The following is a 27,199-nucleotide window of genomic DNA, read 5'->3' as shown; positions in this document are numbered from 1 at the left end:
GAAGGTGTGTGAACGGCCTAATGTAATTGTAGTTTGATGGAGGAGGCCTAATGACATGACATTAGATGAAGCTTATATACATTTTTTATACATTAGATACAAATGTAAAAGCTAGACACAATGCCCATTTGTGTGGTATTTGTGTACTTCTGTCCACTGTAAAAATCTTTCCATATAGGGATAGAAAGAAGAAAAAATACCCACGACTAAATCTCTAATCCACTTTATCCTGTAATGATGTGTCTCATAATAAGCCAGCTACGGTAGTGCTGTCCAGACATGCTCAGAAGGTCCACTCTAAAGCAACCGGCATATGATTTTGGAAACTTAAGCTGGAGTGAAAGAGTAATGAAGTCTTGTTGTTATAGGATTTTTTTATTGTAACACTAGCATGAACTACGAATGACCAATACTTCTAGCATTTATTAAGTTCCTGTTCATTTCAACATTTACTAATACATGATTAAAATCCAAAGTTTTTTTGTTAACATTAGTTAATGCATTGTGAACTAACATGAACAAACAATGAATGACTGTATTGCTAATTGTTAGTTTGGTAGTTAACAAATGAACTTTATTGACAAAAGAGACCTTGATGTATAGTTTCATTTAAAGTCAAAATGAAATCTAATTTGACATTTAATTTTTTTTAATGGAATATTGCAGTTGACTATTTTGTCATAAATGATTTATGTGTGCATTCATTCTGACTTACCCTCCCACTTGAATGTTTCTTATTTTCTCTGATGACATGTTTACTGCCGTGAGGGCGTCGTCACTCGCATGACATCACTGCAATAGCCAACCATAACCATCCAATCAATTCCCGATGGACAAAATCAAACCTCATCCATACATGTTTTCTTGTTTGCGAAGCCGTTTCACTCTCATATACGACACAATTAGGGAAAATCTGTCATTAAACGATGGCGTAGACTGATGGGTCCATAATACAACCTGCTGACAATTACATCGTTAACTACATGGGACAAGCTGATTGGTTCCTGTTGCATTTGTAGCCAATGAGATTGTTGCTCAACATTTAAAAGTTGATCAGTGTTTGCTGTAGCAGTTTGCAGGTTGCTTGGGTGTAACAGTAGCCAGGACCAATCGGAATCGCCGATGACTACCCACTCAAACCATTTTGCAAGATGTAAACAACACTGGTCCAGAAACACTTCCTGTTTCAGTTTGTAACTGTTTTCTTTATTTCACATGTAAAGAAAACATCTTAAAGATGTTTGTTTAACTTTTTGATTTATATATGTTCTGTTGGTTGTATTTTATCCCAGCTTTTATGTAGCGTTAAAAAACTGAAACAGGAAGTGCTTCTGGACCAGTGTTGTTTACATCTTGCAAAATGGTCTATTCTCAACAGAGACACATTCAAGATCAAACAGCAACACTACCACAATGACACGAGTCGTAACAAAGCTTTTTGAGAATCGTTTAATCTCACTCAGAATGAAAGTCTAAATGCCATGGCGAGTACACGAGCATCAGGGACATTAATAATTTTTGAGAATTGCTTACTCTTAGGACAAAAACAATGATTTAAATCCCAAAGAACAGCAGAGACCAATATTTAAATCTCTTAAGTACTTTTAAATGATCATATCTGTGTCCAAGTCACTGCGGCATTGATATACGTGCTAGGCTAGCTAGATCTAGAGCCGGATAATCACTCAATTCAAATAAAGCACTAAGGCATTTTAGACATAACAGTAGATCTGTAAAGCTACTTTAAAACAATTTGTATTATTCAAATTACTTATGGGTGAGAAAATGGCACATAGCACTTCAACACTTATACTGTAAATGGCCTTAGTAGCCTATCTTCTCCACGTGTTTGCCTTTGATGCGAGGTGTAACCACATTTAACACTAATGCAGACTTGTGAAACACATTCCTCTGGCCTTGTTTCCAGCTTGCCAGAGCACCTGAGATGGTTGCCATGGTTTCCTGGTCACATATGTTCTGATGATGGAGATCAAGTAGCTGTTGAAATGATCTTCTAATTCATGTGCACTGTTGGATGGTTCCATCCAAGGCATTTCATTGCACACACTAATATGCATGTGAGACACATTATGCATGCATCATATATAAATAAATACATACTGTAAGCCAAGGATGAATGAAGCTCCAAAGGTGCCGTTGTTCTCTAGAGGACTAAAGCGCTAGTGAGCAAACGCAGCAGGCGCTGATAGAGCTGGACAGTTTGGTCGCAGTGTGTGCAAACACAGTGTAGCAGTGGCGAGAGGGGGTGTGATTGCAGGCTGTCTCTTCGGCTGTGCTCCAGTGGCACAAACATGTTGATAAATGCAAAAAGGGTTCATTTAAGAATAAAATCCTTCCTGTAGCTGATTAAATAAAGCCTGCAATTTGGCATGAATGAATCAACATCATGTTTTTCCCCTAATAAAGACTAATAAGGTTCATTGTCCTAATTAAAGAGCCATTTAATAATTTATTATCTTGGTTTGCTTCTATTATACAACTTAAACTAAGTCCCTTGTGTGATTCCAGCCTAAAATAAGTGGATAATGCATTCAAATTATTTCAAACATATTAAAACATTGTTAACATGATACTGCATTAAAAGCTAACAACATGAATGATAAACTTTGACCTGTACATCATCAGTCCTCTCCATGTCAAGTGTGTGTGTGTGTGTGTGTGTGTGTGTGTGTGTGTGTGTTTAAGATAAAATAACATGAATAACATATCATTAATTAATTAAAAAAGGCTGATATCATTTTTTAATAAATATTTATCTTCAACAGTAATGTGCAGATTTTGTTATCATTTTGCATATAAAGAAATGGGAAAAGGTTATATTCTAAAATGTTTACCTTGTGATTTGCCTAAATATTTATTTAGCATTTAAGATGAAAAAAAAATGGAAAAGGGTGTAAGTGTGAGATGAGATTTTTTTATTTATTTTTTTTACTTTTTTTTATCCAGAAACTTTTTTTCTGCTAAAAATGTCACACACTTCTAATCGGCACAACAACATGTGAACCATTTGGTAATTTTGTTTTTTAAAAAACATTCATTTATTATAAATCATTGAACAGATTTAGCAACTTGGATGCGAGGTGTCTTATATATATATCAATAGGTGTATTATTATCAATAAATAAATAAATTGGTTGTGTGTCATAAAAAGGACCAGTTTAAACTGGTCCTTTTTATGACACACACAACCAATTTATTTATTTATTTAGGCCCAGTAGGCTACACGTAAATATCTTTTTTTATTAATACATAAATAAAGATATTTACGTGTAGCCTACTATTCTCTTTATCCTTTCTAACACTGCCATCTGGTGTTGAAATGTGAAAATTATTCTAGACGCATTCACTCAGAGAAAAAACGGATCATTTTAATCTAAATATATTCGTTGTGTGTTCAACCTGGCTACTGAATCCCGATTTAAGCTATTGAAAAAAAAAAGTATATAAGCCCGAGTGGGAATGTATTTCCGAGAAATGTTCCTAATGCTAACTATATAGGCCTATATTTTTAAATGTCATAGGGGACATGAGTAAATACGCTTAAGTACAGTTTAATATCCTCTCTTATTTAATCCATATCTGTTTTTTTAAATTCATGGTCAATGTTCATCATCAACCGGAAGTCCACGAGTGTTGTCTCAGCCCCTCCTCTCTCTTCCGCTCAGATGTCCTTGTAGCTATGGAAACTCATCAGCGGCTGCCAGCATCCTCCAGATTGTCCACCCCTTCGACTGGACAGCTAAGCTAAATTTGCACGTTGAATAATCGACTCAAAATGGCGTTCTGGCGTCAAACGCCTTTCTTGGTGCTTTTTTCCTGTCTGTGTGAGTAATATTTCTTTAATTGCTGTAAATGAGTGAGTAGTTGTTGTTGAATAGGCGTTCGTGTACGGTGTATCCGTGTGATGGCATCTCGCGCTGACCCCCGCTGCTGCTGCTGTACTACCGTTAGCCATTTACCGCCACGCTCAATTTTAGTGTAAACACAGTTAGCGCCTTCTACTAATGTGGCTATTTTATTCGCTATTTGGGTAACTGGTTTGATATCGCCCAGCGGTGGATTACATACAACGGCTGTGTCTCAAAACACAGAGCTGCCTCCGCTGACAAGCGTTTTGGACGCGTTCGAATATGAACACATTACCATTATGTTCAAGGATGCTGTTTCATTAGGCAGCTCACTAGGTGTTGAGACAAATCTAGTTTGTATTCCTCATAATGCTGCTCGTGTGTATAGCCTAATTTAGAGGGGAAAATAATTACACTTTAGCATGCTTTTATAGAGTATACTTATTATGAAAATTACTTAGTTTAAAAGAATTAAGTGCTAACTAAATTAAATGTTTTCAGATATTTAACAACATGTTCATTTACTTACTGTCTTTGAAAAATGGTTTATGTGTAGCTACTGCCGAGAGACAAGTATTTATGGTGAACAACTTTTTCATTAGATTTCTATTGAAACATGTAGGCCTACATTATGTCATGTATTTAAATATATTTGTAATTAATTATACATTTAGTACGTAAAGTTGCATTTTAGTACATACATTATATTTACTATAAATATAATAATGACTAAACACTACAAGTAGGCTACTTTACATGAGCTTTAGTATGTTAGACATGTTAGTATGTCATCAAAATAAGTTTACCTCTTTAAATCACGACAAAATACTATTAAAACAATGATTTAAAATGTACTTTGAAGTAAAACCTAATTTTGACATTGCAGAGTGCACTTTTTGAAAATGTACTAAGGTGTGTTAAGAAACAGTCTTTTTTAAGTGTTTTTTTAAAATATAACCTCAGTCAGTACAATTAAGCACACGTGTTTTGTTTTATTATTTATTGTCGATTGAATTATTTTGCTGTAGGTGGCATGTTGTTGAGGTATTGCAGGTCACATTTTTAGATGGGACTCAACCAGATCTTTTCATTTTCATCTCAGCACAATGTGCCTTTGTGTACGATGTGTGATGTGTGAAGAGGTGTAGCTCTGCATTCATCTGCTCTCTTTGAATTCTCAAAGCTTCAAATGTTGGCCAAAGTGCCCTGAATATCAAACTACTTTAAAAAGGACTCAACTTCAGCCTAATTTCACTTTGTCTAGTGACGGGGTCTTTGTAAATTAGTAAGTGCTGTCAGAACTCTGGAGAAGAGTTTTTGTAAACAGTCATGTGTTAAAGAATGCATGAAGTCAAAGATCACACCGCCACCCCCTTCTCTCCCTCTTATTTTCCCATCTCTTTCCCAAGTCTGGAGTAGCATTTTTAGTTAGCCGGTACAGTATGTCATTTGAAATGCTACAACAATCAGCTATTCTCTTGTTGGAGTAATTAACCACAAAATATGCCATCAAAACAACCGTCATAATTAACACAAATATTGTAAAGGGAGCTTTTGTTATGTGGTGGTTTAGAACGGAAAATTATGATTTTGCATGGATTTTTTTTAATTATTAAACCAATATAACAAAACAAACATCAACAATACAATATATACAGTATACTGTTTATGTACTGTATACTGTGGCATAAATGCGTAGATTTGTTTATTACACTTACTTTCCCAACATGACATTCGATTTTTCAAGTCTTTAAAGTTGTTGGCTGAAAGAAATAATCTTATATTTATGCATAAACATTCTTTTGTTTTATGTAAATAGGGACCTTGCTAACACACATGCTTCTCAGTGGTGGATAATGTTGCTTGTCTGATCGGGAAATGTCAACAGCAGATGTAAAAATAGACCATGATGCATCATGCGATGGGAAAGTCAGACTTGGAGACGTCACCAGAAACCTTGAACTCCTCCAGCTGTGGCAATATGATTCTTTGCTCTCGTCTCGCATAAAGTGCGACAGAATTCAAAACTGGCCCAGCTATTGCTTGAGCTGACAGTCTAGGTGATGATCAAACGACACAGATGTTTGGCTTCGGTAACCATCTCGTGCTTTGTAGAAGTCCATATGGCAAGATTTTAATCTGAGGTTAAAGCCTCAGATTATCACATATGGATCACTGTAAATACACTCTGTGGATTTCATGAGATTATGCGAAAGTGGACAATGCATCTAGAAATAGCAAATGCCCCAAACCCCAAATTGTTTTCTCATGAGCAAAGTCTACCGGGACTGTCAAGCTTTACCAAATAGTTTGTTTCATATTTGCGTTTCCATTATGTCACATTGTCTGGCTTTTTTTGAGCGCAGACAGATATACACTAAATCTGTCCATGAATTTTTAGAAATTTGTTCAGCTCTGGATACATTTTCCCCAAGATTCGTACAAAATTTATTCTTCCATTATGATTTCCAATAAACATTACAAAAAGTTGAAGATGATCCACAGAAAGTATTGAAATTTGACAAACTATCTTTGAAATACATAATAATTAAGATTATTAAACATTTTAGCAGCTGTGTTTTTTTTTTTTAAATCATGGAAGTATAAATAAATTCTTAATAATGATTCTCATTATATTCACGGCTATCAATTTAGTTAATTTAGGAAATTCAATGTTAATTTAGGAAAATTAGTTATACTAAATTCACATTCACACAGTAATAATTTAAATATTAAAATATGTGATGTCAATGTGAAATGTGGCAGCATTAAAACAAACGACGACAGAGTAAAAAAATAAAGAGACTTTAATAAAGGTCTTCGGGGGCCATTTACACGACACAATTTTCAACTAAAAACTTTTTTTATGCGTTTTTCCAGTTCATTATCTGGGTTTTGGGGGCCTGAAATCGCAAACCTTTGAAAATGGGATTCAATCTTAAAGGAATAAAAATAGGCTTAATTTATATTTATGCAAAATATAATTTCTTATTTTTAGACAGTTATTGACACACTTTCCTTTTTTTTCTGTTGCAGGTAACAGTACAGCAATTGCTGTAATACTCCGAACAACTGAAAAATCTGTGTGGGCAAATGAATTTGATTGTAAGTCTCTTATGATGCTGTTTAAATAGATTACATCATTAATGTGTGCATAAATTGATCATATATATCTTGTTTCTTTAAAGCGATTGAATTGACCTGCTTGATAGAGTCCATTTCTACAAACAATCCCAGAATTGAATGGAAGAAAATTAAAAACGGTGTCCCCAGCTATGTGTATTTCCAAAATAAAATTTCAGGTAACATATTCCTTCTCACAGAAAATGATATCATTTAGTTGTTGACAGTATTTAACCCTACTGTAAGCTAAGTTAAAACTGAACTAAGCTGCTTTATGTTCTCAGGTGACTTGGAGCACAGGGCTTTGCTGAGAGAGCCTGCAAACCTTCTGATCCTGAACACCAGCAGATCAGATACAGCACAATATCGCTGTGAGGTGGCGGCCATCGACGACCAGAAGCCCTTTGATGAAATCCTAATCAGTCTCGCTGTAAGAGGTACTGTTGGAATAGTGTATTTTATTCAATAGTGGAATTTTATTACATGGATATAGTTCTAAGTCATGTTACGTTGAAGTGCCACATGAGAACAATGATTGGACTGTCCGGACAAAGAGGTTTCAGTGGACTTGAATGAATCCGCTGAGCTGATTAAAATGATTCCTAGATTCACAAAAATGTCTCTGATTATAATCGCAGTCTTGCTGTTTGGAACATAAGGTTGAGACTGAATTTAATGCCATGCAGCATTAGTTTTAATGTGAATCCTGCTTTCATTCTGCAGCTCTCTTAAACCTTATTTAAAGTTGGCAATTGGCATGAAATGAAAACTCACCCTAACTATTTTCTAAATGCACTTTATAGATCTTAGTGTGAACAATTCATCCATGTTTAGTTTTACCTCATAATAATAATAATATATATAATACCTTTTATTTATAGGCGCCTTTCAAGGCCACCTTAGAGCATGAGAACAAATCAATAAAATACAAAGCAAATACAAAACACGAACATACAAATCAAACAATTCCATAATTTTGGTGCTGCCCAACTAAAAGCCCCTAGAACCAAAAGAACCCTGATCTATGTAAACACAAATAAACCAGAGCAGATTAGAGAAAATTCATATTCACTTTGATATTCTATTCAAAATATAAAAAAAAATAACAGATCAATTTTTTTGCACTCCTGCCATAAATGTAGAAATTAATGTTACTGCAACCTAGTTTTATCATAAACAGTGGTCAAATATTGAAGCTGAGATCTTTAATCTTTCTAATTATACTCAGTTTGTCCTGATCAAGTAAGAGTGTTGCTTTAAAGGTGCAATGTGTAATATTTATGAGGATCTGTTGACAGAAATTTGAAAGCATTTTAAGTCGATCGCAAAGTTTTCAAAACCAGAGAAAAAAACCCCAATATTTTTATTCATTATATTTATTAATTTGTGTGTAGTAAAAGGTGTTTAGGGGATGCGGAGGAGCAGTGGGCTGAGCCATTAGTGCAAATCGCAACCGAACCGCTAGTTGCCGCTAAAATCTGCACACTGCACCTTTAGCGTGAGGTGAATGTTGATTCCATTTTTTATAGCATTGGCCACATCTTAAAAAAATCCAATCAACAACTGATTCAAATCCCCACCCAACATTTTTTTATTTTTTGCCTTCTTTGTTATAATCCATTTCACTCTGATGTACATCATTATAGGGTGCTGAAGTGATGATGTATATTTATAGGCCAACTGAATTGTTAGCGTAACCCTAGTACCTCCAGAGAAAAACCCAATAGGATTTTCCATTGGCTTTTGGATTATTGCAGAAAACAAGAAAAAGTTAGTGATTCTAGTGAAAAATCTGCTGCTGCTACCATTTCATTGGCACTTTTAGCCATCGCCTCTTCCATTTCTTTTTTTGGGAAAGGGTTTTAGTAATGAAAAATGGAAAAAAGCTACTGCTTTGCTGTGGATGTGTTGCAGTGAAGCCGGTGTTGCCCAGGTGTAATGTGCCAGAGGCAGTTACGGTGGGTTCGAGCACTGAACTGCGCTGCATTGAGAACGAAGGCTTTCCACAGTCACAGTACCAGTGGTTCAAAAACAACGAAGAGCTGCCAGAGGACCCAAAAACCAGCAGCAAGTTCTACAATGCTACATACACCATGAACACTGAGACTGGTTCGCTGGTAAGTGTTTTGCAAAAACATGGCTTGGATTACGCTCTATGTCACCAAAGGCTTTCCACAGTCACCAAAAGGAATTGCAAATGTAATGATTGATTTCACAAAGTTTTCTGGAGCACTTCCCTTCAAAACAGATAGTCCAGTCCCCAAACTCTTGCTATTGTTTAATATTGGTGCTGTGTCGGGCGAGTCAGGATGCAAACTGAGCGCTTTTTTTAATGATTTGCCTGTGTGACTGTCTTTGGAGCTTGATTAAATAAATTCTTTGTTTGTAATGAGGAGGACATTTTATGCTAGGAAACTTGCTGGATGTTTTTACAGTACAAAGTCCTCTTATGTTTCAAAAGGTCAGGGCAAATTTGATTTCTCAAGTCATGAGCCTTTAAATAAACCTAAAACGAATGTTAATCATTTACAGGCTTATTGTTTTAAAGCACCAAACTGGGGTAGGAGAAAGTCATTTAATACTGATAAAAAACTTTGGCTTTAAATAAAATAATAAAAATAAAATGCAATGAATACATTTTTAAAAATATATTTTTTTCAATAAATACAAGAGGCTTAGGGTAACATGCCATTGTTGTTGTTTTTTTATGGCCAATCAGAAAATCAGGAAGGTTTTTTGTTGTTGTTGTTGTTTTTTTTATTTACTTGTTTTTACATAAACTGTTTTTTTTTTTTGTTTTTTTTTTGCTAATTGTATAACTTGCGTTTAATCCACAGAAATTCCGGTCGGTGAAGAAAGAGGATGCGGGTGAATATTATTGTCAGGCCAGAAATGAGGCAGGGTGGTCAAAATGCAGTCCACAGCCCATGGAAGTGTGTAAGTGTGGCCCTTTAAATATGCTGGTCAATAGTTGCACTAGTGATTCAGCTTTTAATTGTATAATTATTTATTCACCATAGCACAATTCTCATTCTCATCTTTTTTGCATACACTCACAGTTCATAGTGACTATATCAAGCTCCAAAAAACATCAAGTGCTCATAATTAGCAGATTACATTGAATGTAGTCCTAGTGAAGCAGTAATATAGAACTATATTGTTGTTATTATTATTATTTGTTTGGGGGTGAGGTATTCAAACACATCATTTCTTTCTAGATGATGTGGACATTGTGGGGATTTTCCTGAAGGTGTTAGGTGGAGTGGCAGCATTTATTTTTGTCATTGTGGGAATCTGTCAAATTCAGAAAAGTGGCATTTGTTCCTGCAAGGATCACAGGGAAACCAAGTGAGTAAAACCCATAACCACAAAATGAACGAACGCACCAGCATCATCATAAGATCACGCGTCATCTGATTTGATCTTTCATACACTTTTACTAAGATTACAATGCTCTGTTTGATACAGTTACAAAGTACCCCAACATGACAATAGGATTGACTACACGATTCCAGATGAGGTGAGTTCTTGTGGATTTGTGACATAATAAAGCACCTCAGATATCATTTTCATGCATTATTACATGTTTAGAGGCTGTACTCAACACTTTGCAGTGTTCTTACAAGGATGGATGGAATATCATCCAAGATTTGGTTTATCTTCTCAGATTACACTGCAGCGTTTCTCTCACTGCAGATATTTTGTTTTTATTTATGGAAGCAAAGCTCAAAGTGGTATTAGAGCAATCCTCAAAATAATCTCTCAGCAAAATCTCTACATGGAAAACATATTCGACAGGATTTATGTAGGGCCACATTTTAACTTCAAATCCTTTGTTTGCTCACTGTTTTTCCTATCACTGTTTTTTCCTCAGGGACATTTTCGCCACAAGTCCTCTTTTGTCATATAAAATCAAAGATGAGGAGATGAGCGCTTCAGCTGTGAAGGCCTTTGTGAGCCGACTTCTGAACTGTCTAACTGTGCATTTTACTGTATGCAGAGGTCCGACTCGAGCTTCACGGCTTGCCAAAGTTTTTACGAAAACGAAAACGACTGTGTTAAACAGGGAATTTTTACTTTTGATTTAAAACAGAACTCAAACTCCACAGTTTATACATAAAAAATGACATTTTCAACTAATCAGTGCTCAGATTTATAGCTACTACATGCATCTTGTCAAGTAAAATCAAAAAGGACTGAACTTAAAAAAATGAGTTTGTTGAGTCTTTCCAAATACTTGTGAATTTTTGAATGTCAGTGACAGACTTGAAATGAGGCTAATGATGTTTTTTGTTATGGTAGCAAGGCCTAAAATTGCATCCAGGTGCTGCTGTATTTTTGCCCCAGAGTAGTCAAGACAAAATGCCAGTGCAAGAATTTACACGTCTTCAAGGTAAATATTTTATTTCCCACTGGAAATAGCGTTTGACTAAACCCTGTCAGTGTAAATGTGTATAATGCCATGCAAGACTGTTTTATCTGGGTCACTTTTGACAGGAGGATTTTATGTGTTAGTGTTTTAGTAGTAGTTATTTAGTTAGTGAACTATATACATTTGTAGCATTTTAGTTTGACATTTGACCAAACATCTCCATAAAGTCAGTAGACTTAGTTGTGAAAGATGATTCATTTACTTGGTTTCATTTTTGAAATATTCCTCTAGATACAGATTGTGCACTTGTGTTTTTTTCAGAGTGCAATTTCTGTGTTTAAGTGACCTTCAATACTTTATAATTCTTTTATACGTTTTGGACATATTGTCCAGGTTTTCTGACGTTCTTTGTGTTATTGTTTTAATCTATTTATAATATCTGCATACACTGTAGTTCACGTCTTTAGAGTAGTAGTTAGACTGTGGGCCGTGTCACAAGAATAAACATGATTATATGGAAGCAATCAACATTGTCTATCCTTTTATTTTGTTTCTAAAAATGTAGCAATTGGACCATCAAATATACTTTGCAGTGGAACTTAGTTTGATGAACAAGAAATAATCTCATTACTTTCATCTTTCTTCCACGTTTTATAAGTAATTTGACACACTATGACAATATATGGTCTTCCTCATGGCATGTCCCACTGTCAAAAACAATAGACCGTTCTGTCATTATACTTTATATGCGATGCAGCTGAATATAATAAAAGAGTAATTTAATGAATAGGCAAATATAATGGATATGCCTATGCAAATTTACCTGTCCTATCAGAACTGATTGGTGTAAACAAATGTAAAGACAGTATCTCTTATTGAATTATTCAAAGTGTTTAATGGCAAAACTTTTCAATGTACCTGTTGTTGTTTTTTTAAAGCACAGTACTATACAATTGTTTACCTATTCATACTATTGGGTGCCAGCCAATGGGCAGACAGAATCTGATTTGGTGTAGTTACGCAGTCAATAATAAACCCAGGTGATGAAAAAAAATCAAATATCTGACATTCCAGCAATGATTAGATGTTGAATGTATATCCTTACTATTTAAAGCTACACTGCAAAAATAATAATAATAATAGTCTTAACCAGTATTTTTTAAATATTTTTTATTGCCATTGACAATGTCTTTTCTTGTTTCAAACATGAATCGCAAGTGTATGCATAAAAGCCAAGAATTATTTGCAAATTGCAAAATAAAAATTAACAGAATTCAGGAAAACAAGTCTTGCACAGTTTTGCTCGTCTTGTCAAGTACATGCATATTGTTTTAAGTATGTTTAGATATTGTTTTAATGTAAAACCAGAAATACTGATTAAGATTTCTTTTTGCAGTGTATATTATAAGAAAAAAAAATGTCACATGTTAAACTGTTGTCCAATTATTTTTTTGTAATGTGTGGTTTGTGTGATGTGAAATGAAAACATTATCAGAGATGAAATGCCATTTGAATAGCATTATTACTGAGATGTGTAATTCTCTATGCCACTACACTATTGTACTACCAATACTTAATCCATTATATAATGCTTAGATTATAATATTCTCAGGTACAGTTAAAGGAAGTGACCATGTATGTATACAGTTAATGTGGTCATGTAACCAGTTCCCTTTTATTATTGTTATTTAATAATAAAGAAATTCTTATATTAATTAATCTCATCCTTGTTTCCCAATATAAAAACTGCAATTAAAAAGCTTTTATTCTGAAATAAATCCAAACTTTTATTTTGAAATTACACCTAGAGGAAGATCCCGGAAGTGCGGGAGTTGTTTTATGGCCAAAAATTCTTCCTGACGGCTGTTCTCCTGTGAATTGAGCTACTATAAGCGAATCAGGCAGACATATGCTTCTGTTTTCGAGTTCACAATATTGATTTTTCGATTTAATCGCGAATATTAAACAATCAAATAGCGCATGCACTTGTTTTGAAGGCCACTTGGTAAAAGGTATCAGAGCGACAGAGAATCGCGCAGCCACCTGTAGCTAGCTGAGCGCAGCTGTCAATCAATCAGGTGATCTATGATCGAGCAGCAGTGACAGCAAACGTCCATCAGACATGAGCTTCTTCGGCTTCGGGCAGAGCGCTGACATCGACATCGTGTTAAATGACGCCGAGACCAGGAAGAAAGCTGAGCACAAGACCGAAGATGGGAAAAAGGACAAATATTTCCTATTCTATGACGGCGAGACTGTAAATGGGAAAGTTAATGTGACTCTCAAAACTCCTGGAAAGAGGCTGGAGCACTATGGGATCAAAATCGAGTTTGTCGGGCAGATTGGTGAGTTTGAATGGACGTTTAGAAACAGCCCTAGTGTTTTACATTATGTCAACATGTCCTGTGATTCACAGAGCTGTACTATGACAGAGGGAACCACCATGAGTTTGTGTCACTGGTGAAGGATCTTGCACGACCTGGTGAGCTTTCACAGTCTCAGAGCTTTGACTTTGAGTTCACCCATGTGGAAAAGCCCTATGAATCCTACACTGGCCAGAATGTCAAACTGAGGTAAATCTATGAATTGCTTCTTTACTAAAGTTACAAATCTATCAGAAATCCTTTCGTGAAACTGTAATCATGATGGTAAACACAAAACAGCATTATGGGAAATATTACCCTACACAAAATCGTATATATGTACAGCGTGTAGTGTCCTGTTTGGAGCAACAGAATATACTTGAATTTCTTTGTTCTGTTTAGATACTTTCTGCGAGCGACAATCAGCAGAAGACTCAATGATATCAGTAAAGAGATGGATATTGTAGTGCAGACGCTGTGCTCATACTCTGAGCTCAACTCATCCATCAAGATGGAAGTTGGAATTGAAGATTGTCTCCATATTGAGTTTGAATACAACAAATCCAAGTAAGTATCCATGCTGAATGACATGGAGTAGTACACTTTAAAAAAAACTTTTGCTGATAATTTACTCCAAGATGTCCGTGTCTTTCTTTCTTCAGTCGAAAAGAAATTAAGGTTTTTGATGAAAACATTACAGGATTTTTCTCCATATTATGCACTTTTACTGGTAACCAAACGGTTCCTGGTCCAAAAGACAGTTTCAGTGCAAACTGTTCAAAAGGCTTTAAACGATTCCAGACGATGAATAAAGGTCTTATCAAACGAAACGATCGCTCATTTAAAGAAATAACAAAGTTTAAGTTTTATAAGCTCAAATGGTCACCTTGCTCTGTTCTGTGATGTACGTTCGTGACTCTCCTGTTCGAACATCATTCATTTCTGAACCAAATGACTCGGAAAAAGATTCGTTCATTTTGATGCAAATATTTTCCTGTTTTTCTCTACTGTCAAATATTAGTTAAGAACTTGTGCCGTGGATGCGTAGATTTACTTCACATAATCTACAAAAGTCGTTCACAGCCATGTGCACTCTGGTATTTTGCTAGATGGTTTCGTTTTCGCATCACATGTGTGTTTATAGGTTTAGTTCGATGCGGCTGAGCTGGCGCATAATCAAACGTTATGTGATTGGCTTATGGGAAACCAATGATTTTATACTTCACAGTTCAGACAAGTGCCCCCTCATGATAAAGAAAACACTTTTCAATGATGCCACTCCAGACTCTGTCTATGAAGCAAAGTGAAGTAGCAGAGCTTGCTATTACCAGGCCATAAAAAGTGACCTTTCAGTAAGAATTTGTTTGTGCGCTGTACCAAACGTTTCCACTAGAAGCAATTCGTCTCTCATTAATTTCCAATGCGGCCTTTTTTGACTGTAAACAATAAAACAAGTGTGACAATTCTTTTTTTCAGGACCACTCAACGTTTTTGTTCACATAGCAAATGCTAGTTTTGTACCATACTGATGAAGTAAAATATTCTAAAATATTCTCAGCTATTCTGCTGAACAAATAAGCTTGTAATAAATATATTACAAAGTCTCAATGCAAAACAAATGCAAAAAATTTTTTTAATGATTATGTACAGAAATGATTTGCGAAGTTATTTCTTAACTGTTCCATTTTCCAAATCTGTCCTGTTTAGGTACCATCTGAGGGATGTTATCGTAGGGAAGATTTACTTCCTTCTAGTAAGGATAAAGATTAAGCACATGGAAATCGACATAATAAAACGGGAAACAACTGGAACCGGACCCAGTGTGTACCACGAAAATGACACCATCGCCAAATATGAGATCATGGATGGGGCACCGGTGAGAGGTAAAGCCAAAGTCTTGATCTGTATTACATTCTGATAATATATAGTCCTCTTTTGTGGGTTCTATTCCAACACTTTGATCAAATTAATTATTTTCATATACACTTAAAGGGATACTCCACTTTTTTTTGGAAATAGGCTCATTTTACCACTCCCCCAGAGTTAAACAATCGAGTTTTACCGTTTTCCAATGTATTCAGCCAATTTTCTGATATTTAGAAGAATATCAGTAACCAGACAGTTTCTGGTCTCATTGACTTCCATAGAATATTTTTTCCTACTATGGAAGTCAATGAGACCAGAAACTGTATGGCTACTGATATTCTTCTAAATATCAGAAAATCGTCTGAATGGATTCGAAAACGGTAAAACTCAACTGTTTAACTCTGGGGGAGTGGTAAAATGAGCCTATTTCCAAAAAAAGTGGAGTATCCATTTAACAAGGGTATGGCTTTGCTCTGTTATTCTTTCCAGGCGAGTCAATCCCCATCCGCTTATTTCTCGCTGGATATGAGTTGACCCCCACCATGAGGGACGTCAACAAGAAGTTCTCTGTGCGTTACTACCTGAACCTAGTGCTTATAGATGAAGAAGAGCGACGATACTTCAAACAACAGGTCCGGGATCACACATAATGGAACATATTACACATTTCTTCCATCCGTCTAGAAGTACGAGTAAAATTTCATTTTTCGATTTCATTCCCAATAGGAGATCACACTCTGGAGGAAAGGAGATATTGTGAGGAGAAGTATGTCCCAACAGGCCACCATAGCTTCCCAGAGGTTCGAAGGATCACACACTGAAACTGCATCAGCACAAGCCAAAGAGGAGAATAACTAAACATAAGGCGACGTACGTTCCCTCATCAGTTTAAACGAACCTTGTTACGTCTAAATAATGTTTTATAAGTCTTGAAGGAATTAATGTGACGGGTGACGTTTTGCCGAGAACAAAAATGAGAATCAAGCTTGTAAAAAGCAGTCCAACTACTTAAATGTGTATAGATTAGAAGATTACTTTTTTATTTCTCTTTCCGATACTGCGTAGCTTTTCGTTACACAATAGTGACCAAAAGTTTTAAAATGCCAGGATTGATCTTTTCATGTGTTGGCCAATGATTTCATTCTGTTCTATTCTGACTTGTGAGCTTCAATACATTCCTCTTGTAATGCTCAACTTTGCTCAAGTCCAGTGCACTGAAAAGTCAGAATCTAGCTTCTATACTTTGTGCTGTTAATCGAGCCCAAAATGAGATTTACTGTGATCTTTTGTGTTATAAATCTAGCGCTTCATGTACTTCTGCACAGTATTATTCTGTCAGTTAGAACCATTACAAATGAAAACCTCCATAGAAATGTACAAGGGAACATCTTGTCAACTAACTTTTACAAGGCAATGCCTTTTACATGAATATTTTTACTGTTGAAAAATCTTTTTTTGATTTTCTGTCATCTTAAGTGTTTATTTCCTATTAAAATGAATCAATTATCATCACGTCGGCAGCACAGTTCCAGTATTCCCAAACGTGCATTTAAATGCTGTGTTAGGGAAAATCTTTTATGTGATTGTTTGCAACCCATTTTTAAAGTGACTTTTCTATTCTTACATGTGCATGTTATTGTATTACTAAATATTTGTTTAATCGTACAAAAAAAAAAAAACCTTCTGCAAAATGCACATTTAATCAGCCCTATTGTAATAAAATTTACTAACCTCTGCATCCATGATGATTCCACTTTTTTGTCTTCAAAATTAAAAAACCTGTGATAACTGAAGAGAAATCTGTATTATGAAGTGGTCTGAAGGAGGCAAAAAATATTTTAATAACAAAATACTTGGAGTGTTTTATTTACTCATTTGGTCACATCAAAATAGGTAACATAAAGAAATAACTGACTATAAAACTTCAAGTTTTAAAGAAGAGAGAATCGTAAGGTGGGAGAAAAAAACTTTCATGATCTTCATATTGGATCTTCATTCTCCAAACTCAGGACAAAGTCAAATTCCTCTGAAAATAAGGCAAAATTACATCAATTATAAGCTAATTATATTAAAGCTACTTTTTACAAGTAGTATTATTTTTTATAATGTGAATTTAATTTACATAATTTATATTTAACTTTAGTTATTTTTAAGATTATTATGCATAACAATAAATGAGCTGGTTTTGTGTGTATTAAATATAAGCAACCTGCAGTGAGGGGCTGAACTGATAGTCTTGCCCTGGTGAAGAGAGCCATATCTTTCAGAGGGCCACCCTTAGCTTTGTGTTGCAAGTGATATCTCTTCAGCTCAGCCAGAGAGATGAAACGCTTGGTCATCCTTTCAAACTGAACATCCACCTATACAGATTTAATCGGTGGTCAGTTTTGATGGCAAAAATAGAAATATTATGTCTTTTTGTGGTCTGTGTTAAAACGACACACCATACTCCATTTCGGGTTGTCTGCTTTGCTGGAGGGGTCGTAATGAACATCTTTCTTGTCAAATTGCGTATGGTCTACATAAGCCTCCTTTACAATCTGTAAGAAATAATTTATACCGCGTTCGTACAGGGTTAAAATGAAATTCCACTTTTTTGGTTTACGCACTTATCAAACCATATCTTTATCGTCTTTCAAATTCTAAAACAAAACAAAGGTAAATAGGTAAACAAAATAAACTAATACAATACTCATGTATGTGGTTAAAATGTTACGCTTCCATTGGAGTGAGTCCTCACCTTCATGAGGCCAGCGATGCCTGGTTCTTTGCAGTTACTGTGGTAAAAGAAGGCCTGCTGGTCCACCTTCATATCTCTCATGAAATTACGTGCCTGAGGGGAAAAGTCTTCAGCATAAATAAGTGATTGTTCTGCATGTGCTTCTTGATAAACATAATATTAAATCACAGTCTACCTGATAATTCCTCACTCCATCCCAGCATCCCGTTTGGTTGGGAAGGGCTTTTAGGTCCTCAATTCCAAACTGTTGGAGTTGACAAGATATTATGTTATGCTCTAGGGCTAAGACCACTTCACATCTCAGTTGTTTAATTAGGTTTACATTCACCTATTAACATCACTTAAAAAGTATTTTTCTGATAAAAAAAAGCTTTTAAAATATCCCTCATTACTGATTTTTTTTAAACAAACTGTATTTTTTTTTCTTTCTAGATTATTGTACACTCCCAACACATAAGAACAATTTTTTTGTCACACTATCGTATGTCACAATCATGATCACACAATGCAAAAATGCAACAATATGTATGGCATTGTATAGTGTGATGTACGCGAGATCAGTATCATGTTAGAACCGACATAAAAAGTAGAAATGAGATACTAAGTCATAATGAGATAAGTCATAGGCCCTAATTATGGCATCAAACGTCAAAATATGAGATACTAAATCATAATTGTGATAGAAAGTAGAAATTATATAAGATTTATAAGTTAAAACTAAAGTGGAGACGTTATCTCACATTATGACTTTGTATGCCATAATTATGATTTACCAAAGGAAAATATATATATTTTTGTAGTTCTCTGTAATACTGTATTGTTATTGTTGGAGTTAGCTTAATGATAACTATTATTTTTAATAATAATAATAATAATAATAAGAGATTTACCTTCACGTCCACTCCATTTTCAATTCGACTCTCAGGTTCAGACTTCATAAGCCAGTGACTGTAAGATGCTTTGCATGCGTCATCATTTTTATTTTTCTCCACATCATTTTTTACTGCTGCTGACCTTTTTCTTTTGCCAGTTTTGAGTTGTGCAACATCACCAGACTCCTTATTGTGTTGGGCGTCTGGGTCTGCATCAGCTTAAACAAGAAGTAATTAAGTATTTAAAGTGATGACTTGTCGCGCATAAAACTATAACACGATGCATTAAGCAGATTAAAGTTACTTACTGTGTTTATTAGATTTGGAGCTGCTTCGTGTTGTTTTCTTGGGTGGCATGTTTCACGTGCAAAGTAAGCGAGGAAATCAAGCACACTCGTGATATCATAAAACAGCGCCCTGGCAGTCTGGAGACGCGGTTGAAATTTAGTCTGCTTTTAATTAAAAACTATCCAACTCAGAAGGTAATGTATTTAAAAAAAAACATTTTAAAAACGGCTAGCAACTTAAATCTAAAAACTTTTCAAACTAAGTTATAAAACAGTCTGTTTAGAACTTCATTACCCATCATCACCGCGGCGATTGATTACGTCACTCAACCAACATGGCGGCGGCTAGGGCATTCGTAAGAGGTGTCCGATTGGGCACCTATAGCATCGTTAGAAGTCGCAGTTTAATATTTAACAGTGTACACAGACGAGGAATATCGGCGTGCATTGATCGTAAGTCAAATTATTTAAAGACCGTGATAATAATATCAATGTTCTTTGAGAGACAACCACACAAGCAGTCAGTCATTTAGGACTGATGTAACGTTACTGTATCACGTTTCAACAAATACCTTTTTTATTGAGCTAGAATAGATAATGCCTATTTTAATCAGTTTATTCGCTTTTTTGATTATATGTCAAATTTGGTGTAAATGTATGCTTTTGAACCTCTGTCGATGGTCCCTGTCACAGATTGAATGATTTAAAAGGAGATCTATACTGTGTAATTTAACTGAAGTGTAGTGCATTCAATTTTAATTAACTTTTTTCTTTGTTGTTGTTTAGTAAACTCACTTGGGCAGGTTTGTTGAGTCAATATAATGCATCATTAAACGTCAGTGTTCTTGGAGTTTAAACATTGACAGTTTACTGAAATTGTACAGAAATATGTTAAATGTACAAACACATTTTGTTAATGATATTTAGCTGTGTTGTAACATTTTAATTGCAGATAGATGCAAATTTGAAAAGTTCGATCGTCATTAGATTGCTTTTAATTCGCTCAACCAATCATATTTGGGGGTGGGTTGGGTATCGAGCGCAGCTGATTGGCTCATATCAGATGTCGTTTCCTTTGATCCGTGCTGGTTATGTATCTCATTACAAAAGATGCTGCTGGTAATACATACAGTACATAAACTACACAATTACCAACTACACACGTTCTTATATATATATATATATATACACCGCATTATTTCCACAGCCTCTATAGGTCTCTCTGATGAACAGAAAGAGTTTCAGAAGGTGGCATTTGACTTTGCTGCCAATGAGATGGCACCACATATGGCGGAGTGGGACCAAAAGGTAACCTGAACATCTGAAAATATTGGTTATTGTTTATATGTCACGCTTAAACCTTACTGTACATTTAAACACAATTTATATTTTCACTTAGGAAATATTTCCCATGGATGCCATGAAGAAAGCCGCCCAGCTGGGATTTGGTGGGATTTACGTGAACCCTGATGTTGGGGGCTCTGGACTCTCTCGTCTGGACACCTCTATCATATTTGAGGCTTTATCCACAGGCTGTGTCAGCACTACAGCTTATATCAGTATTCACAAGTGAGTCTGCCCTGCCATACATGCACTATAAATGTCTCTACTAGCTTACTTATAAAATAAGTTAAAGTTGTTTATGCATAGTGTTGTTTTACATAGTGTTTATGGGTTGTGTTTTCATAGCATGTGCGCCTGGATGATAGATACATTTGGAAACAAGGAGCAGAGGGAGAAATACTGTCCTGATCTCTGCTCTATGGAGAAATTCGCCTCATACTGTCTCACAGAACCTGGTAAGTTCTGTGAGAACCATTTTTCTGTATTTCTTTGTAGTCTATATCAGTGTTATGTTATCCTTAACCAAAATGACTTAATTCAAAATTAAATGAAAAGTAAATATAAGATGAAAAACGTAGAAACGTACACGTATATAGATTATATATATATATATGAAGAGTTCAGATGCAAAAGATTTCATATATATATAAAAATGTCATATTTCTAACCTTTTTTTCTTTTTCTTCTCCAGGTAGCGGGAGTGATGCTGCTTCTCTTTTAACCAGTGCGAAGCTCCAAGGAGATCATTATATTCTGAATGGCACCAAGGTACATGAAGAAAGGATTGAGACATTGTCAAAAATCTCCATGCAGCTTCCCATCTCATTTTCCATGTCTCCCGTCAGGCGTTCATCAGTGGAGGTGGAGACACAGATGTTTATGTGGTCATGTGCAGGACAGGTGGGAAGGGACCTAAGGGGATCTCCTGCCTGGTGGTTGAAAAAGAAACCCCTGGACTCAGCTTTGGCAAAAAAGAGAAGAAGGTAATGGATGTTTTCAGTCTAAATTGGGGTGTCCTGGAGGTACCACTGTGAGAAACACAGTATAGAACAAGTGACTTTCAAAAGAGTGTTAAAGGTTGTCCAGCAGGTGGCAGAATTTAGTTATTTATTTATAAACTGCAGGTAGGATGGAACTCGCAGCCAACCCGAGCCGTGATATTTGAGGACTGCGCTGTCCCAGTAACCAATCGGCTTGGAGCAGAGGGGGAGGGCTTCAGCATTGCCATGAAAGGCCTAAACGGAGGCAGAATTAATATTGGTGAATTGTTTCATCACTTTGATTTGAAACCTTTTTGATATCCTATTTATTTTAAGCCTTTTTGGTGACTGTTTAATGGAAGTGCTCTTGTACCCACAGCTTCTTGCTCTCTTGGAGCAGCTCACGCATCTGTGATTCTGGCTCGGGATCACATGTGTGTGCGTAAACAGTTTGGAGAAACACTTTCGAACAGCCAGGTACCAGCTGAATTGTCTCGCACTGATCTTTCTAATAGGTCTCAATCAGACGTCTAGTTTAAATCAGAAACAGAAAGGTGTAACGGTTGCCCGTGTTCAGTTCCTGCAGTTTAAGCTGGCTGAGATGGCCACTAAGCTGGTCGCCTCTCGGCTGCTGGTGCGTCAAGCGGCGGTGGCTCTACAGGAGGGCCGACCGGACGCGGTCTCACTCTGCTCAATGGCCAAGCTCTTCGTTACAGATGAGTGTTTTTCAGTAAGTGTACACACACACATTGCTCCGTCACCTGAGTGCTGTCGTAACACAAATGTGTTCGTAAGTCTTTTGTGATCATCTCTTTCAGATATGTAACCAGGCCTTACAGATGCATGGAGGTTATGGTTACCTAAAGGACTATGCAGTGCAGCAGTATGTCAGAGACATTAGAGTACATCAGATATTGGAGGGTAATGACTTTTTTTTTTATTAAAAAAATAAACAAACTTTATTTTAAGATGTCCTTGTTACAGTGTAATTATAGATTTAAGTACTGAATAATATTAATTAGCTACATGTATCGTAAAACTTCAAATAATAGCCCTGACTTTTATTTTCTTAAATCGTCAAACTGTACCAACTCTTTGCTGGACCAGAACCATTCAAAAACGTTTGGTGACGTACACAGTGACGCAACAACGTCGCTCACTGGGCTCTCTAGTCAGTGGAAAAACAAACAGGTTCGCAAGTTGAACCAGCTCCAGTTCCGAACCTGTTCTTTTTTGGTGGAAACAAAGTATCAGAGTACTTCCTGGCTGGCATACTGCTCTCTTTCACATGTAATTATCTATAACTGATGGTTATTGCGATTTGTGACAGTAACTACATGTGTAACAAGGACACTAAAATAAAGTGTTATCATTTAGTAGTAGCTGTAATGTATCTAAAAATGTATCTGTGTTAATGTTGCATACTAATACATAAATCTTTTTATAATTTATTATTGTTCTATGTGGGATTGGGTTGAATGCAGTATTGTTTTCATGTTCACTTTTCATTTAACATAGTTTTTTCTTTTGTTTAGGTACTAATGAAGTGATGAGGATGATCATTGCGAGAAGTTTGCTCACTGAATCATGATGTTCATGAATGGAATGGATTCATAAACAGGACTATATATTCTACATGTGACTATAGAGATTACTGATCTTTCACACTCTATTATCTGTTGATTTTGATTCTGTCGACTGTATTTTAAGTGGAATGTTCAGAAAGTTTATGCCTTAAACGCATGAATTAGTAAATCCAGATTAAAGTTTATAATAACAAAACTGACAAATTTAGTTTGTTTATGGTAAAAATTCTGGAAGGTTACAAGACTATATTTGAAGAGAAAACACATGGCAAACGTCAATGCATTCAGCATTTACAAGTTACTGAAACACTAGTTGAAATCTAATATAATTGTGATAAAATCTGTCAATCTATGTAGAAAGATTAATTCAATATTTAACACTTTTTTTATCACAGACAGCTTTCTTTGTGAGATAGTTTTCAAAGCACAGAAGATCAGGTCACAATTCAACTGTGGCTTTATAATGTTTGTTCTCATTACAGAGTATATCTGATCCTCATGTTATTTTTTATTTTTTTTTAATGACTGTTGTGTCTCAAACAAACTGTCTTGTGCTTCCTGTGCAATAAAAAAAACCTTTGTTGAATCTTTCAAAAAAAAAAAAACTTTGGATTTTTATCTGAAAATCTGTTTTTGTATGTCTTATCAATGTGAGTTTATCAATGTGAGGCTCAAAAATTAAACAAGCATAGAGATGCAAAAAAAAAAAATAATAATAATATTATGTTTTCTAGATGTGCTTCTCACTGTTCCAGGTGATGTAGGAAACTATTATCGTACCAATCAGCAGAAGAACGAGGAATGTTCCCATCAAAACTCCACCAATTACAGCTTCACTTCTTCCTGCATCTTAGAGTAGAACAGCATGTGATGTTAGTATTCAGTGATGTCAGAGGAATGTGTGTGTGGTACTCACAGGTCACTCTGAGGGTTATACTGCACGCTGCACACTGCCTGACCGAGCTCATTAGACGCTTTACATGTGTAGGTGGTAGCAAAGCATCTGACAGGTTGTGCAATATTAGAGAACCGGTTCGCTGATCTGAAACACAAATTAGACATGAGTTTTAGTGATCGATTTAAATAACTCATACAATAGAGAAAAGTGGCTGAAAACATATGATGACCTAATGCGCAAGAGAAAGAAGCACAGATATTTAGAAGTTTGTGTTAAAAACTTCAGGTTTTGAGGTAACGTTAGCTTTGTAATTAGCCGGTGAAGTGGATTTGCGTATTGTAACGTAGAGTTAACGAAATTTATCATGACTTGACCACTGTAATGTATGAAGCGGATCTCATAACAAATGTCAGTAGACCGGGAAGATTTAAGTGGTTCGTTCAAAAATCCCTAAGATCTTACCTTCATGACTTTAATTTTCAAGTGATCCAGAAGACCTTTGGTGCTTCAGGTGTGTTTGATTAGGGTTGAAGATGAACTGTGCAGGGCAGTCGATCGGCAGGAGCAGGGTTGGGCGCACCTGAAATAACTTACACTACAAGAGTAAGGGTAGGCTTTAAAATATGCATTAAATTGTCACAAGTAACAGTAAAGACATGTATAATGTTGCAAAAGATTCATATTTCAAATAAATTCTGTTCTTTTCTAGTCATGAAAGATGCAGCCAATCAGCATATTAGAATGTGACCAAACGCCAATATGCATTTAATATTGTGTTGATATAAGGAACAGCTCATAACTGGCTGGCTCTGACTAACAGAAAGCTCAACAATATCCAGACTGTGCTTGCAAAAAAAGGAGGCATGAAGGTGTGTCTAAATGTTTCTGCTTTTCACCGCCATTTTTTTTTTTTCATAAAAATGGTTAGAAAAGCCACCAATGAAAGTCACCTATTCCATAACTAAGACAACCAATGTTCTTCTTAACAAAGGTTTTTACACTTACTCCCAAAGAAATGTTGTTTCCGATGGTGTTAACAAGAAAAAGACAATTTTGTTATGGTTATTTTACAAACTGGTTGCTCGTCCAGCATCTCAACCTGTGCCCTCTTGCACACAAAGCAAGTTAAAAAAAATGCTGCAGCCAAAATTAAGTTTGTTAATACAGTTTAACAGGGTAAATCAAATGCTATGCTTTTTTTAATCAACTGTAATATAAAACTTTGAACAATGTTTTACAATGCAATTTTGTATTGGTTTAATAAGCTGAACATTATGGTAAGTGACCTCCACTCCAAGCCTTTGTCTTACCTCTCTCCTTCGATCATGTGGATAGTTACAGGATCATAAAGCTTTCAATTCTATATTATACCAATTTAAAATGAACAAAATGAGTGAGAAAGGCCCAACAGAGCAGACAACCACATCATTAATTGCACAGAGAATAACATTCCGCATTAACAAACATATCAAACTATCAAAAAAATAATACATTGCTTCCAATATTCAAGTCATTAAACCACAAGGCTAGTTTTTCATATTTTATCACGTACACATGAATTAATAAATGTACCACTTCCATGTAACTTACAGTACATGATCAAATCATAACTAAGAGTCCATCTTACTCCAGTAAACAAGCACGGCAGTTTCTGCCATTTATTTGTTTCAAACTCTAAATCATAAGACATTTTTAAGACAGCATTTTCATGGGCATTCATTTTACTTTTCCATTAAGTCATCCCTTTTCTCTCACTGAAATGATCAATTCCTCTGAACGGCCAGAAATTTTGAAATATGAAAATAAAAGCACTGCTCATCTTTACAAATCGGTCAACTGTTTGACAGTAAAAAAAAAAAGAAAACTCCTGAGAGAAACGGAGGCACGAGAGGCACAATAACAGCCGATGCAAAATATTTGTGATCTATTGAACTAATACCTAGAATGACTAAATAACTGGATGAATCTGATCCATAAACACAACTGTTATAAACAGTGGAACATCATCAGTGACATCTGCATCCCTTCATAACATCAGGTATTTCAATGTGTAATAACACTGTAAAGTTGACTAGGCTAAATAAATGAAAAATACTGTTCTTGGTCAGTGTAACGATTTGAAAAGATGACGAGAACACATCAAAACACAAATTACGCTCAGTAAAAAACAATACTTTATAAAACAAAGGTGTTTTTGACAGATAACTATATTTGACTGAACTTCATTCTGTATAAAAACTAAGACAAATTTTGCTATCTTTAGAGACTCTAGCTCATAAGTTTTGTAAATCTTTAGCACATTACACCAGTGACCCTGCGTGGTTCTGGGTGGGCACCATGACTGGCACCGCCCCCATGCGGGACAAAGTAGCGGTGTTCATAGGCATGTTGAGTGGGCACGGGGCCTGTGGCTGTGGTCCCTCAGTCCTGTGAGTGGACGAGCTGTCGGGACTGAGATGGCGATGGTGGCGGAGCGTGTGATTGGGTGTGCTGCTGACGTTGTATCCGGGCAGGCCGTGGAGTGGGTTGGGATCCCCTGGGCGGAGGTGGTAAGTGGCTGTGCTTCCGGAGGTGGTGAGGATGGAGGCGGTGTCCAAGGCACCTGGGGGGTATGGGTAATGGTTGTTTTGGAGTGGATGTTGAGGGTCCTGTGCAGGAGGGCAGGTGGCTATGGAGGACAATGTGCCATTCTTTGATATGATGTCTGATCCTGTGCCACTTTTAGCCCAGGAGACGCGTTTCGGGGCCTGTGCGTCTTCCCTAAAGCAATGGAAAGCAGATACCGTAATACACACGTCTAATCCGTAGCATTATGACAGTGGTGTACGAAAGTACACGAATCAAGAACAGATACCGTCATATAAAATATTACTCCAGTAAAAATACTTTTCTTTTTGAA

General features: G+C 35.9%; 5 protein-coding genes across 6 annotated transcripts in view; 3 read left to right on the top strand and 2 right to left on the bottom strand.

Moving 5' to 3' along the window:
- Window positions 1-3,679: 3,679 nt before the first annotated feature.
- On the top strand, window positions 3,680-11,892 carry jam3a (junctional adhesion molecule 3a). The gene is made up of 9 exons (XM_039686066.2): window positions 3,680-3,845; window positions 6,906-6,974; window positions 7,058-7,171; window positions 7,277-7,429; window positions 8,907-9,109; window positions 9,830-9,929; window positions 10,211-10,340; window positions 10,461-10,512; window positions 10,867-11,892. The coding sequence occupies exons 1-9, from the start codon at window positions 3,797-3,799 to the stop codon at window positions 10,900-10,902; spliced, it is 906 nt and encodes a 301-aa protein (XP_039542000.2). The 5' UTR covers window positions 3,680-3,796; the 3' UTR covers window positions 10,903-11,892.
- Window positions 11,893-13,209: 1,317 nt separating this feature from the next.
- On the top strand, window positions 13,210-17,335 carry vps26b (VPS26, retromer complex component B). The gene is made up of 6 exons (XM_039686065.2): window positions 13,210-13,709; window positions 13,781-13,937; window positions 14,130-14,294; window positions 15,435-15,610; window positions 16,083-16,225; window positions 16,320-17,335. The coding sequence occupies exons 1-6, from the start codon at window positions 13,487-13,489 to the stop codon at window positions 16,449-16,451; spliced, it is 996 nt and encodes a 331-aa protein (XP_039541999.1). The 5' UTR covers window positions 13,210-13,486; the 3' UTR covers window positions 16,452-17,335.
- thyn1 (thymocyte nuclear protein 1) lies at window positions 16,651-19,780 on the bottom strand. The gene is made up of 7 exons (XM_039686067.2): window positions 19,514-19,780; window positions 19,224-19,423; window positions 18,509-18,577; window positions 18,334-18,426; window positions 18,038-18,133; window positions 17,803-17,953; window positions 16,651-17,619 (listed from the first exon to the last, which is right to left on the bottom strand). The coding sequence occupies exons 1-7, from the start codon at window positions 19,560-19,562 to the stop codon at window positions 17,573-17,575; spliced, it is 705 nt and encodes a 234-aa protein (XP_039542001.2). The 5' UTR covers window positions 19,563-19,780; the 3' UTR covers window positions 16,651-17,572.
- Window positions 19,781-19,792: 12 nt separating this feature from the next.
- acad8 (acyl-CoA dehydrogenase family, member 8) lies at window positions 19,793-23,988 on the top strand. Its single transcript, XM_039686064.2, has 11 exons — window positions 19,793-19,945; window positions 20,700-20,800; window positions 20,892-21,061; window positions 21,182-21,291; window positions 21,528-21,604; window positions 21,682-21,819; window positions 21,961-22,096; window positions 22,196-22,293; window positions 22,394-22,546; window positions 22,635-22,737; window positions 23,352-23,988. Exons 1-11 carry the CDS (start codon window positions 19,828-19,830, stop codon window positions 23,405-23,407), a joined length of 1,260 nt encoding a protein of 419 aa, XP_039541998.2. The 5' UTR covers window positions 19,793-19,827; the 3' UTR covers window positions 23,408-23,988.
- A 1,955-nt stretch (window positions 23,989-25,943) lies between these two features.
- esamb (endothelial cell adhesion molecule b) overlaps window positions 25,944-27,199 on the bottom strand; it is a 35,540-nt gene continuing 34,284 nt past the window's right edge. For both annotated transcript variants that reach the window (XM_089121295.1, XM_089121294.1), the window contains one exon: window positions 25,944-27,060. In XM_089121295.1, the coding sequence (XP_088977421.1) occupies window positions 26,601-27,060 (460 nt within the window). In that variant the 3' untranslated portion in view covers window positions 25,944-26,600. The remainder of the gene's footprint in view (window positions 27,061-27,199) is intronic.

Source organism: Pimephales promelas, chromosome 16 (genome assembly GCF_988280905.1).
Source record: "Pimephales promelas chromosome 16, fPimPro1.hap1.1, whole genome shotgun sequence".
Classification (NCBI taxonomy): Eukaryota; Metazoa; Chordata; class Actinopteri; order Cypriniformes; family Leuciscidae; genus Pimephales; species Pimephales promelas.
Note: the sequence above shows the minus strand (reverse complement) of the source record. Positions and strands in the feature narration are given on the sequence as shown.

Bases quoted from the DNA above. Each gene is read 5' to 3' on its own strand.
- thyn1 (XM_039686067.2), bottom strand. From the start codon at position 19,562: ATGCCACCCAAGAAAACAACACGAAGCAGCTCCAAATCTAATAAACAC. The intron at 18,134-18,333 runs GTGAGGACTCAC...TATTTCTTACAG, and splicing joins GCATCGCTGGCCTCATGAAG to ATTGTAAAGGAGGCTTATGT. The intron at 17,620-17,802 runs GTTGCTTATATT...CCTTATTTTCAG, and splicing joins AGTTCAGCCCCTCACTGCAG to AGGAATTTGACTTTGTCCTG.
- vps26b (XM_039686065.2), top strand. From the start codon at position 13,487: ATGAGCTTCTTCGGCTTCGGGCAGAGCGCTGACATCGACATCGTGTTA. The intron at 13,710-13,780 runs GTGAGTTTGAAT...TGTGATTCACAG, and splicing joins CGAGTTTGTCGGGCAGATTG to AGCTGTACTATGACAGAGGG. The intron at 13,938-14,129 runs GTAAATCTATGA...TGTTCTGTTTAG, and splicing joins GGCCAGAATGTCAAACTGAG to ATACTTTCTGCGAGCGACAA.
- jam3a (XM_039686066.2), top strand. From the start codon at position 3,797: ATGGCGTTCTGGCGTCAAACGCCTTTCTTGGTGCTTTTTTCCTGTCTG. The intron at 7,172-7,276 runs GTAACATATTCC...TTATGTTCTCAG, and splicing joins TTTCCAAAATAAAATTTCAG to GTGACTTGGAGCACAGGGCT. The intron at 7,430-8,906 runs GTACTGTTGGAA...GATGTGTTGCAG, and splicing joins AATCAGTCTCGCTGTAAGAG to TGAAGCCGGTGTTGCCCAGG.
- acad8 (XM_039686064.2), top strand. From the start codon at position 19,828: ATGGCGGCGGCTAGGGCATTCGTAAGAGGTGTCCGATTGGGCACCTAT. The intron at 20,801-20,891 runs GTAACCTGAACA...ATTTTCACTTAG, and splicing joins TGGCGGAGTGGGACCAAAAG to GAAATATTTCCCATGGATGC. The intron at 21,820-21,960 runs GTAATGGATGTT...TATAAACTGCAG, and splicing joins TTGGCAAAAAAGAGAAGAAG to GTAGGATGGAACTCGCAGCC.